The 17,035-nt window shown below is 39.9% G+C and overlaps 1 protein-coding gene across 1 annotated transcript; it reads right to left on the bottom strand.

Annotated features, from left to right (window-relative positions):
• Positions 1-9,427: 9,427 nt before the first annotated feature.
• On the bottom strand, positions 9,428-14,148 carry LOC107225784 (delta-aminolevulinic acid dehydratase). The gene is made up of 5 exons (XM_015666365.2): positions 13,645-14,148; positions 12,726-12,873; positions 12,423-12,642; positions 11,692-11,924; positions 9,428-9,948 (listed from the first exon to the last, which is right to left on the bottom strand). Exons 1-5 carry the CDS (start codon positions 13,764-13,766, stop codon positions 9,661-9,663), a joined length of 1,011 nt encoding a protein of 336 aa, XP_015521851.1. The 5' UTR covers positions 13,767-14,148; the 3' UTR covers positions 9,428-9,660.
• Positions 14,149-17,035: the final 2,887 nt, after the last annotated feature.

Below are 17,035 nucleotides of genomic sequence, written 5' to 3'. Positions count from 1 at the left end.
ACGCATGGAAGTCGCCATGCCACCCGGCAACGAGACTGAAGTCACCGCACTTCGTCGATGCTGCAGAGTTCTTTTAGAGCTACACCAACATGATGATCATAAATATGATCTTGGTGGATAATACAGATCGCACGTTCTCTGTTGTTGCGTGTGTACGGTGCTCGTAGGTGAGTTAGAACCACGGTCTTACATACAGGTCTGGCAACGAAGCCAATTTTCTACAGAGCGGCGTGGTTCTCTTGTTGTCCGTGGTTTCTAGTGTTTGAAATAGCCATGTCGCGGCGCTGCTATCTAGGTATGTACGTGGGGTAGGGATGGTAGGAATGAAAATGTGCCAATAATAATATTATTATTACGTTGGCGCTACATTCCGCACGCGTTGATTATCCATCCCTCGAACAGAACGCCGACCTGGCGGCCACAAAATGAGATACATAACCGGCCATGAAATGAACCACCCCCGCTACCTTCGTTGTCAGACCTGTATGTAAGACCGTGGTTAGAACGTAGTTGCGCGGGTATACCCACTTGGCAAAACGCTCGGCTCACGGACGCACGCACACCACACACCGTCGGTTACGAGCAGCTAACCCCAACGTTCCAACACACACTGGGTGGATCAGGTGTATGTATGGGGCATTCTATACAAATTCAACATATCCATTCGTTATCGTATGATATAATAATTTATATGAAACATTATATCAATACGATAACGAATGAACATGAAATGTTTGGGCCTCCGGATTTTGTACGTAGGCTTGTAGTGAGTGAAATAATGAGCAGATTGAAAAGAAATAGATGAATGAAGATTCAATAGGGAAAATTTAAGAGAGCCTCATTCTATATAATACAAAGGAATTTTTTTTTTTTTTAATTGTTATTCATTCCTTTCCATTATCCAAGTAATGAATAGTTTAAGCAAAAATTTGTTCCACGAATCTCTAGTAATTTCTTTTATTTCATATGAAATGAATTCATTGATTTTTTCAGAATACGTATGAATTTTTTTTTTTTAGAATTTCCGGCGATTTTGAATATTGAAAATAGCAATACTTTGCGAAAAGTCGTGAAATAAACCCCAAAAACACCAAAAATGGTGCAAAAAACTGGAGACAAGTACATTTACGTACGTAGCTTTATCTATATCCCCACAAAAAAATGTTTAATGAAACTCTAAAAATACACAAAAAAATTATGTACAAAAATTAGAATCAAGTCCGCTCTCATATAATAAAGTATATATAGTCTTCTACGTATCCTTTGCTAAAAGTTGCGAAATAAATTGATAACATCTGAAGCATGTGTCGCCAAGCACATGTGGTTTGCTGATTTAACGTCAATAATTTTTCCAATCATATAGTTATTATTGAGCTGAGGTGATTCAATTGAAAAATGCAAACATCTTATTCGATGTAAAAAATGTAAAAAATGTAATCAAAAAAATAGAAAGTGAGCGAGTTTAGCTTTTTCTCTAAACCATAAAATAATAGAAGTAGCTGTACAAGGCCGGTTCTGGATAGAAACACCTTCTTCACCGACCAAGCCGTTTATCTCTCGACCAATCCGCCTATTCGTGCATCCCAGACGCAAACCCTTGAAGGTTACCCCTACTCTCGTAAGATGAAACGTGCTCTGCCGACCGCTCGTCGGTAAGAAAATCTCCCAAATGACCATGATCGTTGGTAAAAAATCCTCCAAATGACCATGATCGTCGGTAAAAAATCTTCCAAATGACCATGATCGTTGGTATGAAATACCTGAAATTGCCGTGGTATTACCCCTTGTGGGATAAATTGTGCTCTTTGTCGGTAAAAAAAATCATGCCGTCGAGCGAGATCGATAACTGCATTACCGAACGCACTCTGTGAATCCTCAGACGTTCGAGCGGACCCCGTGGATCCTGGCATGTGTCAGGTTTTGAGAGCTTCCAGAAGGTTCGAGAAGGTTCTCGGGCGATCGAGAGGTTTCGAGGGCGGGGGTGCAACGTTGGGAGACTCACGTAACGGCCTTGAACGAATCTAGGCTGACAAACAATTCGTCCGACGTGTTTCGACTCGACGGTGAGCAGCATGCGGTCAAAGGATTTCGGTGCGACGTTGAATTCTGAAAGACCCGCTCTGACCTTGAACGAATTTCAGACAAACAATTCTCAGAATCGTCCGACGAAAACAATACTCGGAATCGTCTGGCAAGTTTCAACTTGACGGCGAGCGGCCTGCGGACAACGGATTGCGGTGCGACGTTGAGTTCGTGAGCCGTGTGAAGAAGCCGCCTCGACCCTGAAAGATTTTCGGAAACTTACACTGACAAACAATGCGTTCGACGAGTTTTCGGCAATGTGTGAGTCACGTCGTTGTTTACCCATAAAAGGGATCGTACCAGCATAGAGCAGTCATTCTGAAGCAAGCTTTGCAACTCTATCGTTTGCAACTCTATCTTTGTCAAGTGCGTGATCGAAAAAAGAAGAAACATGGATTCCGAAAAGTGTTTGAACTTAATACAAATCATGGAAACGGCGTTCAAGATTTTTACTGGAAAATCGTCACCGGCAGAAATTGCAAAATGGATTCGATTCGGAACCCAAAATACCAGGCTTTTGAATAAAATCTTACGCAACAATGCCTCAACAATCGGGAAGAAGACAAGAATTTTGACTACAATTGGAATTCTGAAATTGTTGACAGCCAAATTTCAACAATTTCGAAAAGTGGGTGACAGATTATGAAGCCGACGAAGAAGCGATCGAGTACGGTGGAAAGATTTGGAGACAGCTTTCAAGAGCCGCATTCGAACGGGAGTCATTATCAATTTGCGGCATAAAGATTTGAACAGGTTTTAGGGAGATGCAAAACACCTCGTCGTTGCAAGACTGAAGAAAATGCCACGAAAAGTGGGAAGTTTAAAAGCAAACTGTGTCTTGTGTTGTAAATTCAATATAACAAAAAACGCTGAACTTGTTGAAGAAATGAAATATTTTAACAGCAGAAACCAGATCATCCTCCAGCCAGCTGACATACACGGGTAGTCCGAAGAGAACGTAAAGCAAAAAGTGTTGGCCGAGGTGGAAGATTGTCAAGAGAGAGACTCTGGTTGGTCGCTGACTGAAATAATCAATTTGACTGTGAATATCAACAAGTACGTGCCACTGCGAGGCGGTGTGTTCACAAACGCAAAGGCTAACAATAGATATATGGGAGAGGAATTCGATTCAGAAGTCGAAGAATCTTATCTCATGTACTTTGACGTTAATAATTTGTACGGTGCTGCTACGAGCTTTGCTCTGCGTGTAATTCCTTCGAATGGGTGTCAGGTTTCAGAGAGGGCGACGTTCTTGCCATCTTGAACGAAACTGAGTTTGGTTACATGCTGGGGGTAGATTTGGAATATCCTGAGGAGTTGCATGAAACTCATAAAGATTTACCATTGTGTCCGGAGCACTATGTACCTCCGATTTCGAACAATAAACAGCCGAAATTGACGACCACGCTACTTTCCAAGAAAAACTACGTTGGTCACTATAGCGTTTTGAAACAATGCTTACAATTAGGCTTAAAATTACTCAAAATTCACAGAGTTCTCGAATTCAGGCAAACCCCGTGGCTCAAAAAATACATAGATTTGAATACCGATTTGCGGAAAAAATCTCGCAACGAATTTAAGAAAAATTTTTACAAACTGATGAACGACGCAGTTTTTGGCAAAAAAATGGAAAATGTTTGGAAGTACAGAGATGTCAGGCTGATCACGAAATGGGATGGAAGATGCGATGCTAGAGCTACCATAGCAAAACCTAATTTTCACAGCTTCACCGTTTTGGACAAAGATATAATTATCGTCGAAATGAGTAAGACGGAAGTCAAGTTGAATAACCCATTGTGTGCAGGTTTCCCATCCTAGATCTGTCTAAAACATGTATCTACGATTTTCATTACAATTATATTGAACGGAAATTTGGCAACCGAGCAAAATTGATGTATACAGATATCGACAGTTTGATTTACAACTTTACCGTCACCAACATATACGAACATATGGAGGAGGACTTGCATAAATTCGATACGTCCGATTATCCGCTTGACAACGCTTATGGAATGCCTCGAGCGAACAAAAAAGTTCTCGGCTTGATGAAAGACGAAAATAACGGGAAAATAATGTTAGAATTTGTAGGATTAAGAGCAAAATTGTTCGCATTCCGAGTCTTGGGAGATGGTAAAGACAATAAACGTGCCAAAGGTGTTAGAGGATCAGCGTTAAGAAAAATAACTTTTAACGGTTATTTGGAATGTACGTTAGAACGTGAAAATTTGTCCACAAACCAGCCTTTGATATTAAGTCGAAAGCACGAGGTATACACTGTAGAACAGCAGAAAGTGGCACTGAGCTGGAATGACGACAAGCGGATCGTGTTTCAAAATACAACCGACACGCTTCCGTGGGGTTACAAGCCTGCACCTTAGCTTTGTAATTACAGTATCGTAATCTATGTAGGACTTAATTTACAACTGTACCATGATGTATAAAATATTATTATGTAGGATGGTGAATAAGGACGCTCCGAAATATAAATTCAAATGTTACATGTCCGATTCGTTTTTCCAACTGTTGTGTGTCTTGTCAAAACCCAACGATTTAACATATATTTTTCTTTCACGCTTCTTGAGCGCCTTCTTCACCAGATAGATATCCGGATGTTTAACCTTGAGGAGCTCTTGTTCGTAGAAACCACAAGCGATGGGTTGATCTCGGTAGTCTTTGAGCTTGTACGTCACAGGATGAGTATTTTCCACTCGACTCATCGTGAATATTTCAATCGTCCAATCGAACAGCCTTTCGCTTGCAACGGTGACATCCGACGGTTTCATTCTTATAGTTCGATGTTTGGCGTTGTTGTAAGCCGAAACCAAATCAGATAAGATGTCAAGCCACTTGTAGCTTCCTTGCATGCTGAACCGTGTCCACATTTTACCTTTCAGCGTGCAATTGAAACGTTCGCAGATCGAAGCCTTCAAATTACTGTACGTGGAGTAAAGTTTGATTCCGTAACGTGTCATAAGCGATTCAAATTTCGAGTTGTAAAATTCCGTTCCTCTGTAGACGTGTAAATTTTTCGGTACCAGTCCTTGGACAAGCACAGATTCCATTGCCTTCGTAACATCATCTTCAGACTTGCTCTTTATCGGTATAGCCCACGCATACTTTGAAAACCTATCCTTGACTGTGAGCATGTACTTGTAGCCTTTGTTTTGTCCAGCGTACGACGTCATATAAACAAGCTTGCCAGGTCTCGTCAATGCCGCGCACGTCTACACGTTGACGCGGGTAATTCCGGCGTGCAGGCTTATGCAGTTCCGTCACCAGTGCTTGCTTTTTCTCGTTCATAATCCAACGCTCTCAGTCTGGTGTCAAGTTTGGAGATGATTTCTGCGTTTCGAATCGACAGGTCTTTGCCTGTTTTAAAGTCTGTGTAAAAGGTATCCAAGGCTTTCTCGGTGGTGAGCTCCGAAGCTTTGATCATTTGATCGAGGTTGTCGATTTGTTTTTGCAGCACGTTGAATTTTCGTCTTAAGGTTTTTGAAGTTACCGCATTGTTCGGCTCTCCGGGATCTGCGACATTGCACAGTCTCTTGTTCTGTATATCGTAATTCCCATCTGCTGTTATTTGAAATCCGACACCTGGAGGACCGCGAGTGCTTGCAGCTGTGTTTTTATTTAGCTGACGTCCAAACACGTCGACGCTCATCTTGTGAATGATTGCAGAGTCGATGAGAATTGGCTGATAAATGATTCCCGCTACCCGTGATTCTTCCAGAATCGATATAATTTCATTGTTACGACTTGTGTTCCCAGCCGCTTGAAATGTCATAAGCAACGAAGACGTTCCACGAAATCGTTAGCGTCGTCTCAGAAAATATAATCTGTTTCAACACCTTGTCGAGTAACCCAAGTCTGAGGTAGTAGAACACCTTTGCCCGTACGCTTCGACATCTGTGACGATGGTGATACGCCTTTGCCTGACGTAGAAATATTGAGCAGCTCAGCAATTAAATGCTTGAAGATGGCGCTCTGAGCGTTTCGGATAGGCTTGGTGGCGCTATAGTACTTTCTGTGAGCATTTGTTGCGAGAAGGATATTTCTGTAATTCTCCTTGTCGTTGCGGGTAACGTGAGCGCTCTTGGGCATCTTTTTAAACAGCAGCTCCAGTAATCCCTGAGTTTTCGGATAGAACGTACCGTCTATGCAAATGTAATCGCGCTCGAAGCTTATTGGTGAGTCACCAACCATCAGCCCGGCAGTAGAAAGACTCCGTACCCCGTACACGGTATCCAACTCGTGCTATCTTTGTTTATCGTTGAGCATCTCAAGATATTCATTTTCTGATCTCACCGACGATTCTGTGACCGTTTGATCCTCTTCCTCTGCAGTTGCAAAAGAATCTTCTGCTTCCATTTCGTTCTTCGGCTCATCCTTCATTTCAGTTTTGAGTTCTTCCTTCATCTCCTCCTTGACAAGTTTCGTGCCTCGAGAAACATTGACTAATTCCTGCAGCGGGGTTACCACAGGTTTGAAAACATTCTTCATTGTTTCCTGCAGCGACCCTTTTCCCGGCTTGAGGATTCTGTGCTTACGGCGAATCGCATTACTAGCTTGAGCGATACGATGCAAGACTTCTTTTTCTTTACGAATTTCCTGCATGTTGATACGACTAGTTCTGGAAAGCTACTGTTTCGTAGCCTTCGAAGATCTTGTATTTTATTCTTTTGTCATGTTCATAAAATTGTCAAATACCCTCCTATACCAACCATTACCGAGCTCTCTATCCTTGTCGACCACTACGAACCCATGTTTGTCACCGTTCCAGCATGCCGCACACAAGTATTTAAACTCTACGTACGACATATTGGTGTTTACATGATTGTCGTACACATGTCTCAGATTCATCTCGTCTTGTTTAAATAAGACCAGCAAGTTGGTGTTGTCGCGCACGAGATGCTTAGGGATTCGAGCGTACGTCTGACAAAGATGAAAACAGTCTACATCGTGATGTCTACCCATACAAAAGTACGCGCGTATGTTATCCTGCTTCTCGCACGCTACGTCATCGAATATCATGATCGAGTTAGGTTGCGTCTCGTTCAGTGCAATGACGTGCTCATGCTCGTTAAAGGGGTAATACTCAACACCGTCGACATTTTCGAGCACTTGACTCAGAAACTTGTAGTTCGGTTGATTGAGAGATTTTGAGTAAACGTGCAGGTTTTCGAACCTCAAACCGTTCGAATGCTTTATAAGCGCAAGTAATGCGTTGGTTTTGCCACAGTTAGATAGTCCGCAGAATACCGCACGTACACTACTTGGCAATAATTCGCCATGACATTTTTTCCGTTATGTACTCTGCTGCGTAAATTTGTCGAAATTCATCACGGGTAGCTTGGTCGATTCTGTATCGAACCTCATCTCGAAAGTGACTGGATGGATTTTCTATAAATACATAGTTTATATCAACTTTTTCTCAGTCGCAGAGCGGACATGATTGTGCACACACGTGATCGTAAGCGATCCTCAAAAAAGCGATCAAGTGGGAAAGGTTTGGTGAATAGCATTACCAACAAACTCCCGATCGAGTTGCATGTTCCCGGTTACCAATACTGCGGTCCTGGTACGAAGTTGACGAAAAGACTCGCGAGAGGCGATTCCGGTATCAATCCTCTTGATGCAGCGTGTAAGGAACACGATGAAGCGGATTCGAAAAATCGTGAGAACCTTGAAGCTATAAGCGTAGAGGATAAATGATTAGCCGAAAAAGCCTGGAAACAGGTTCTCGCAAAGGACGCAAATTTGGGTGAGAAGGCAGCCGCTTGCGCTGTAGCTAACACGATGAAGGTGAAAACAAAGTTGGGCATGGGGAGTCAAAAACCTAAGAATGTTTCCTTGAACAAAATCATACGAGCGGCAAAACAGTCTGTGATTCGGAGCTACGACGCGAAAACGAGCATTAAGTCTGCACTCAAAGGTGCTCGAGAAGCTGTGAAAAAAGAAGGTGGTAAACATAATGTCCGATCACCGCGCGTTCTACCGGTACCCTTAAAAGTTGACGGATTTCTACCTTTTCTCATACCTATTTTTGCCGGTCTCAGCGCTACGGGTGCGTTAACGGGGGGTGCTGCGGGTATAGCAAAGGCTGTAAACGATGCGAGCGCGGCTAAATGAGAATTGGAGGAAAGCAAACGGCGTAACAAAACGATGGAAGCGATCGCCTTAGGTAAAGGTCTCCATCTCAAACCTTATAAAGGGGGTTTCGGTCTTCATCCTTCAAAAAACTAAATGTGAAGCTACCACGCCGAGCGTTGACGAACTGGCATTTGCTGAAGTATGCAAAAATCATGAAAATTCCATACTTCCGAGGTGTCTTTATGCGCAACGAAATGCACAAAACTCGACCGCGTAAAAACGAGACAGCTGTAGTCAATCTCGACGATAAAGATGGTCTTGGGACACACTGAGTTGCATATAAGAAATGCGGCAACAACATAGTTTACTTCGACAGTTTCGGTCATCTTCAAACTCCGTTAGACCTCGTGAAGTATCTCGGTGTTGGTAGCGTTAAGTACAACGATGAAAGGTATCAGGATTACGGTACATTCGATTGCGGACTTGTGTCCGAAATTTCTAAGCGACGAGCTATATAAACATGACACGTAATTTAATAACGTCAGTCGAGCACTTGCAGTCATGGATGATTCGTTCACATTGACGATATCGGGAACGTCTTCGATTCTCGAAGCGCAATATTTTCTTCCGATCGAACTTGCTCTAAACAAAAATCATGTTCTCGGTCTCGTTGAACTGTTAACCTTCAATTCCATTCCCAACGTTGATGTCGGTCACAATAAACTATACGTAGCCGATAAGGTAGTCACTATATCCACTGGCAGCTACGAAATTGAGGACATTAAAAAGTATGTTCAAAACGCGTTAAAAAATACCAACATTAAAATCAGCATACAGCCTAACAATGATACATTATGCAGCGAAATCAAATGTAACCATATCGTAAATTTAAAGTTATTTAAAGTCGACAGTTAAAAAATAAATCGTTCTGAGGAGGGCCCATATCCGGGTCGAAACGTTAACTAAAAATACATTTTCTTAATTGACCGATCACCAAGATTCTATAATAGATTACATACGAGGTCGAGAATTCTTATTCATCAATTGGTGACTGTAGTCACCCAACGCCCGACGCTCGCTCTGTCCTAGCGGTGACTATAGTCACCCAACGCTTGATACTCGCTCTGTACGCACGGTGTTCCGCAAGTACGGACGCTTGCCGCGACTGCTAGGTCAGCGGGGACGGCGCGACGTAAAATGCGTCCGTAGCGAAAGGGTTAATCGGGAAGAAATAATGGACTGAATCGAAAATCGATTATTTTTGGGCATTCTTAATGCATGTCTGGCTGTATTATGCAATCTTCAGTCAATACTATCAGCTTAGAAACGCAACCTTGCTACAGCTGGTACAGAATCGAATTCAAATGCTTCTTGCATTCAAACTCACCAACTGTTGATAAAAATTAACAGTTCGTATTTTGGTATTTATTCAATCCTAACAAAATTACTGCCACATCGTATGAATAAACAGAATTTCACTAACAAGAACTAATATTTGCTTTTTGGTTTTAACATATCCAAAATCAGTGGCACAAAGTAAGTGATAATACAATCAGCACCGGCTCTTCGCATCGCTGTCAATACTTCATACAGTACATTTTCCAAATCAAGTGCTCCACTTTGAGCTCCATGGTAAAGCATTGCATATTCACCAGACACTTGGTAAATAAAAAGTGGGTACTCGGGATGCGCATCTTTAATTTTCCGAACTACATCCAAATAAGCTAAACCTGGCTTCACCATGAGCATATCAGCGCCTTCTGCTACATCTCTAGCCTGTGAAAAATATAATTAGATTTTAACCATCGTAAAAATGACACCAAGTTTGATTTATGTATACTTCGATCATTGGTCAAGTTGATGAGTACGAATGAAGGAACCATAAGGCAAATTACATAAACCAAAATTATGTTGTGGATCTGCACAAGAGGTATTCCACGTCAAATTAGTGAATGATTGACCATGACATTCTATATTTTTAATAATGATTTTTCCTGTAATAGTATACCTGAAAAACGTCTATGAAATTTTTTATATTTCTTCGACCTCCAGTTTTCAGCCTACGAAATCTGAAACCCATCTCAAGAATGATCTAATTGATTTTCAGAAACCAAAGTTGGCAATATTCTGATGCAATTTGAAAATTTTCACAAACTTTTCACGATGGAAGTACGTTGTTTCCATTTTATAATCTTGAAAAATGGTTCAAAAAATACATATTTACAAATTTTACTTTCATGTTAAGTAATCGTCGTAAATTACCTGCCTTGAGACCGAAAGCACCAAGAGTGAACACCAATAGAACATGACGTCACGTAAATAACATGATATCACTGTAACGGTAACAGATTCTGGGCTTTATCATACAAAACATTCGCGTTGAAATATATTGAAATAATATTGAAAGTCTAAAGGAAAAAAAAAAAATTATACTTTTACCCTACAATTTTATGTGAGAGTTTTAAATTACTAGGGATGTGCGGGTACTCGAACTCGGGTTTCAGTCGGGTTTTTTGGCAATCCTGAAATTTATGGGTAGTCCGAAATCTTCGAGTACCCTAAATTTTCGCATATCTAACTCGAAAGTAATCCATTTTACCCGACCTAACCCGACCCAAAGAATTTCAGTACCCGCACCCCTACTGGTCGATAATAAAATTACAAACGCTCGTATTCGAGAATTAGTTCTCAACCCTATCAATAGTACCGCACAAAAAAGTGCAACTTTCGTATCTTTGTGCTCCATTTACGTACATACTAGGAAATCACTGAAGTAAGTATGTATGTATTTTACCAGCGGCACTGTTAAGAGAGAATGCGGAAAACGCCGGGGTGTAGTATGATAGTGGGGGAAACGGCACTATTGGGAGTAGCGCCATTGAGAGATTATACTGTATTTCATGATGATGTACTAATGAAGCAGGCAGGTATGAAAGAATTCAATAGTATATTCTTCGGTGAGCCGCTAGTCGGATTTTTTGAGAATAGAACCTCCAGAAATCACAATTCCAGACGGCTACGAAATAGTCCTTCAAATCGTCCGGGATTTCGGAAGTGTCATATGTCCGAAATTTTGAAAATCGCTCTTTACTTTAGAAGTCCCTGTATTTTTGGAGAAGCGAAAACAGCCGTGACCAAAATTTTGTAAAACCCCGCAATTTTCGGCAAACCCGAAATTTTTGAGGAACTCGAGTTTTTGGGCAATCCGAAATTTTCGAGTACCCTCCCCAACCCGACCTGAAGAATAGTACCCGCACACCCCTAGAAATGACTAATCAAATATTTATATTTGATTTTTGGGAATTAATGGTCATTTTTTCAGTTAAGTTCAAAAATTCATAATATAAAAACGGATAGCTGAAAAAAAATAATTCTTTTTTTTCGCGTGTTCTCAGGGTTTACATTATCACAGGAAAAAGTCTTGGTAAAAATGAAAAATATCACGTTCATTCCTACACTCAATTGATATGGAATACTCGATAAGGATGTTTACAGTATAAACAACGAATATTATCTTACAGCTGCTCTTGCCGCAAGCCCATTACTACCTGGCGGTAGCTGGTAGCATTTTCTGTCCCCAAATTGCGGAGCAGACTTTGAGGCATCTCTGAAGGGCCCGTAAAAACCTGATGCAAATTTGACGGCGTAGGATAAAACTGCAACTTTATTTGGTAAATCAGCAGCGGCTAAAGCTTTCTTTATTGCTCCAATCCGACCATCCATCATGTCCGAAGGTGCTACGACATGTGCTCCTGTACAGTTTTGAAAATTGACCAAGTATTAATACGAATTCTTAATAAGAATTGATTCAAGGCTTGTCACGTTTACGAAATTTATTTTTCTTGTGAAATTTGTCATCCTATCATGAAATCAAATCAAATCGTTATTTCGGATTTTCAATTATAATTTTATGATCTCCTGAAGTATTTACTTACCGCCATAATCATGAATTATTATTTATGAGGAAATTACTTGCTGCCTGATAAATAGTTGAATATCTAAATTAGTGCTTGATTACTAAATATTTTAAGGTTTCATCAACTGTACGAAACTACGAAAATTGCCTGACAGAATTCAGCAGTAGTGGCTTGCGTATAAAAAGGAACCATTCAGATAATTGTGATTATCGAATTTCATCAGTTGAAACATTTTGTACTTGTAGCTCTCATATTTGAATTCCGGTTTTCAGCATATTACATACACTATTAATTTTTGAACAAGATTACTACGTTGAATATCTCATTCCTCACCAGCCTGACCATATTTGACAGCAATCTTGCTAATACGTTGGATGGAAGCTTCGTTGTTGATGCGACCGTCAGAGTGTAGTATTCCACAATGCCCGTGTTCAGTATAAGCACATAGGCAAACATCACAAGTGATTAACAAGTTAGGAAACCACTTTCGAAGTACTGGTATTGCTTGTATAACTGGATTTTCACTACTATCTGCATTGGAACCAGTTTTGTCCTATAGTTACAAATTTTCAAATGAGGATGAAAAGACACTTGTAATAATTTCTACCAAAATCATAGCATATCAGATCCTATAACCTTGATCAAGTGACTTGGAACACCGAACAACAGAACCGATTGCAACCCCTTTGCTATCAACGGCTCTAATATTTCTTTTAAAACATTAATTCCATACCGATATACTCCAGGCATACTTGGAATCAGCTCCTTAGCATTGGGTTCATCCCTGAAACAGGTAGTGAAAAATAGGTAAATTGGTGTTTTCCTCAATGATGGTTGAGTTATTTAGGAAAATATAGAGGTGTTTTTGTCGTAGGAATGGGAAAATATTCAACTCAGTACAAGACTTTTATTCAAGATTTCAACTCAAGTGGTCTCATTGTTTGGAAAACCAAAACTGTTCTACGCAACAGCAATACTTACTGGTATGATCAAACTATATTCTTGGTAATATTTTGTTAACTTTTTGTATACTGTAGATGATACTCTACGTAATGTTTTGTTCAATTTGTTTTGTACAGTGCCGAACATATATACTTATAAGTTCGAGTATGCTCTTTTGGAGTTGTAGTCGAATTTGGCACTGTTGAATATATCTCAAATTAATCAAGTCCACGTATTTCAAACGCAAAATAGGGCATAACAATTCCAGTCTACATACAATTCTGAACAAAACCACTGTAATGCATTTTCATTCAATGAAAGAATAAAGAAATTACATAATTACAACGAATTTACTATCTCGATTTTATGAAAATGTGTTAGAGTGGTTTTGTTCAAAATTACATGTAGAATAGCGTTGTTTTTTGCGTTTGAGATACAAGGATGATTCGAGATATATACGACAACGTCGAAGTCGACTAGGGCACTCCATTAACGTGCCACATTTGAAGACAATTACAATTATGAAACTTTGTCCCGTTGGTGTTTTTAAAAAGGCACGCACGAGCAAAAACGCCATAATGAGTTGGTTTATAAAACTCAAGATTTTACTCACAATATAAAAATCGGATACATCAGATTCGTCGCTGTAATTTCGACGTTCTGTGATTGCCATTGTCGCAATAATGGGTGAAATATCCCACTATGTAGAGTGTGTTTAGCTTTAACTGTTGCCATTTGTTAGGTTTTTAATCACATACGTTTTCAAGTACCGTTGGGCTGGATACTGATATGAATAGTTACGAATGATCTACACTTGATGTTAAAACATACTTTAACATCTTAATGTAGTGTATTCAATGTTTTATTTATCTTTTTAGTTCGAATCGAGCTCCAATTAGATCCGTTCACACTTCAATTCCGGTGTTAACCTAGCTTTAACTATGAGAGGTCGAAACCAATTGTAAACTGTAAGTCGAATATGTAGCGCGAATTGGCATGACAATATGTTAAAATACCGAACTTCTCACAACCTCCGAACCGCAGTTTATACGACGTATTAATGTCGACACTTTATTGAGGGGAGGGAGAATATACTGCAGTGGGAGTGATCGTTGACTGAAATATTTTCCGTCAACATATACTTATATAAGACTGCTAGCGCTAAGTTATTTTTCGCAACAGCTGCCGGGTCAGAAGCGGATTTGAGGGCATTAGCAGTTTCATGTATTATCAACCAAGTAACTGACCACGCCGGTTAAAGAATTTCTTCATAACCAACACTGTCGCGTCCAATACGTTGATAACATACCGTCGTCATTGGGAGATTAAAAAGTTGGGATATTCCACACAAAAAAGATCTACGCAGAAATTATGCAAGACAAAAAAGAATGTCAATCAAATATGAGTGTCTCATTTAGAGGTGTCCACTTAAGAAATGCATCGATGCGTTTTATTCGATGCAATACATCGGAACCTTGCATGGATGCTTTCGATACATCGCTTAAAGTCATCGATGTTTTTTCGACGTCGAATACTTGTATGTTTTTTAGCTCACCAAATACAAACGAAAAATGTGCGTCAACAAATGTCATTTTATTTATCTCATACCTGTTTCTTTAAAATCGCCAAGAGAAAGTGTGACCATAATTTACTATTCACCATTTCCAGCTAAATGCAGAAAGTTCGCTGTCTTTCTTTTGATCCGTATAAACGCAGAGCAGCCCCCTGACACCGGTCTGCTTTTCCTATACGATAAATTCAAACGCGTTTTACCTTGGAATCTGAAGTTCTTGAAATCGCCACTAGCAGCGCTGGCTGTTCTTGTGAAACACTGATCTCTATACCTATAACACAGAGATCAGTGCACTATACTAGTGCTGTGGGTAATGCTGTAGCTGTAATGATATGTTTAATTTTATGATACTGTTTGTTGGTTGAGTAGTATTGTATGAGACATGTAGCTTTGTAAGTGAAATAAAAAATTTATAGAAATATTTTATTACAATACCAACAAAAACATACATTTTTAAGTCTTTAATCACTTAACATCAATGCTGTTTAGACAGTCTTTGCAGAAACAAAAGTTTGTAACAATAAATTATTGGCCTAAAAACGGTTCTCTAGCGATACGTGACGGACTTTATTGAAAATATTGAATTTTATACACGATTGTCGGCTAGATACATGTAGAATTTTTTATTATTTTATTTCAAAAAATTGGTTCACTATCAAATAGTTATAAATGTACTACAATCATCTACAGACGAACTATAAAGGATTCCGTTAATTAGATTACATTAGATTGATGGTATGTCGGCTAAACTCATATTAATTTATTAATGCGAGTGTGAAACCATATTACGAGATCCTCGCACTACCCTGCAGAACTACCATATAATATTATCGTTTTAGTACTATAATCGGGCTCCATATACTTAGCCCCAGCTCATCTACCCCGATTGGAATAATTCTTTCAGGAATCGTTTGTGAATCGTTAGTAGGCGTTTGATAGCGTATTCCCGGCGTCTGATTGTCAATAGTTTATGTATAATGATTAAAACAAATTTTCCTAGGGAATTTGAGTGACGATGGCCCCTAATTAACCGTATTTTTGATTAAACGCAATGTTATCAATATGCAATCGTTTGTACGTCGTTTGTCGGTGTTCGATAAAATATTCTCAACGTTTGGAACCCAGCAGTTTATTTGTAAAACAATAAATAATTCTGTTATAATAATATTACTGGGGAGTTTTATCGATTGTGGGGAATTTCCCCAGTTCTAGGGAATTTCCCCAAGGCTGATTTTAGTAAGCTTCTATTTTTCGTAAATTTTTATTTTTTTAATTCTCAACCGTTTGTAGATCGTTTGTAGGTGTTTGATAGTGCATCTCCGATGTTTGATAGTGCAACGTTCATGTATAAAAATGAAAACAAATTTATTTCGGATATTTTAGTGACGGTAGAATTTTGTCATTGAATAACATTTCATTTCGTTTGTAAGCGTATACGTTGTAACGTGGCGTTTCAGAGCCGCCCGTCACAAGGGCACATAACGGAGAGAAATGTCTAGCAAACGCGTCCGTGGCGGGGTACTCCAACCGAACTCGATACGAAATAGGCAATAACTACTACTAACTAATTCATTCTTTGTAAATTCTGTATTTCGCGCTCCAATGCACGCTAACAAGGTTCTTGGACGACGACGATCTCGACCACCGAGGGATCAACAGCTACCTATAGTATATACCTATGTGGTGATAAAAACAATTCAAATTAATATGACCGATAAAGAAGACCGATACCGATGGCTCCCCACACGGGTCCGAGTTTGCGTTTGGAGTACACGTTGAATTTTTTTAATTCTAATCTAGATGCATTTTGGATTCGAAAACTTCTAGTACGGCTGAAATTTGAAAACCGTACTAAATTTGGCACCGTCGTACTAGCGTACTGAACAGTAGACAGAAGTACTGAATTTAGTACAATTGTACTAACAGAGATGAGTAGGGAGATGTCCAACGCTCGCGTTTTAGGTGATCCCACCAGAGTGGCGCTGAAACGTAGCGGTGAATCGAGAAGTAGAATTTTGTGATCATCGCCTCGGTCGATGCTGCAGAGTTGTTTTAGGGCTACACCAACATGATGATCATAAATATGCTTGGTGGATGATACAATCGCACGTTCTCTGATGTTGCGTGTGTGCGGTGCTCGTAGGCGAGTTAGAACGTAATTGCGCGGGCATACCCACACGGCAAAACGCTCGGCTCACGGACGCACGCACACCACACACCGTCGGCCACGAGCGACTAACCCCAACGTTCTAACACACACTGGGTGGATTGGGTGTATATATGGGGCATTTCATCCAAATTCAACATATTCATTCGTTATCGTATGATATAATCATTTATATCAAACATTATATCAATACGATAACGAATGAATATGAAATATTTGGACCTCCGGATTTTGTACGTAGGCTCGTAGTGAGTAAAATAATTA

The sequence above is a fragment of the Neodiprion lecontei genome, chromosome 1, assembly GCF_021901455.1.
Source record: "Neodiprion lecontei isolate iyNeoLeco1 chromosome 1, iyNeoLeco1.1, whole genome shotgun sequence".
Lineage (NCBI taxonomy): Eukaryota > Metazoa > Arthropoda > Insecta > Hymenoptera > Diprionidae > Neodiprion > Neodiprion lecontei.
Note: the sequence above shows the minus strand (reverse complement) of the source record. Positions and strands in the feature narration are given on the sequence as shown.

Excerpts from the sequence above, each read along its gene's own strand:
- LOC107225784 (XM_015666365.2), bottom strand. The coding sequence starts at position 13,766 with ATGGCAACAGTTAAAGCTAAACACACTCTACATAGTGGGATATTTCAC. Across the intron at positions 12,874-13,644 it reads ATGTATCCGATTTTTATATT|GGATGAACCCAATGCTAAGG; the intron begins GTGAGTAAAATC and ends TACCTGTTTCAG. Across the intron at positions 12,643-12,725 it reads TTCCAAGTCACTTGATCAAG|GACAAAACTGGTTCCAATGC; the intron begins GTTATAGGATCT and ends TTGTAACTATAG.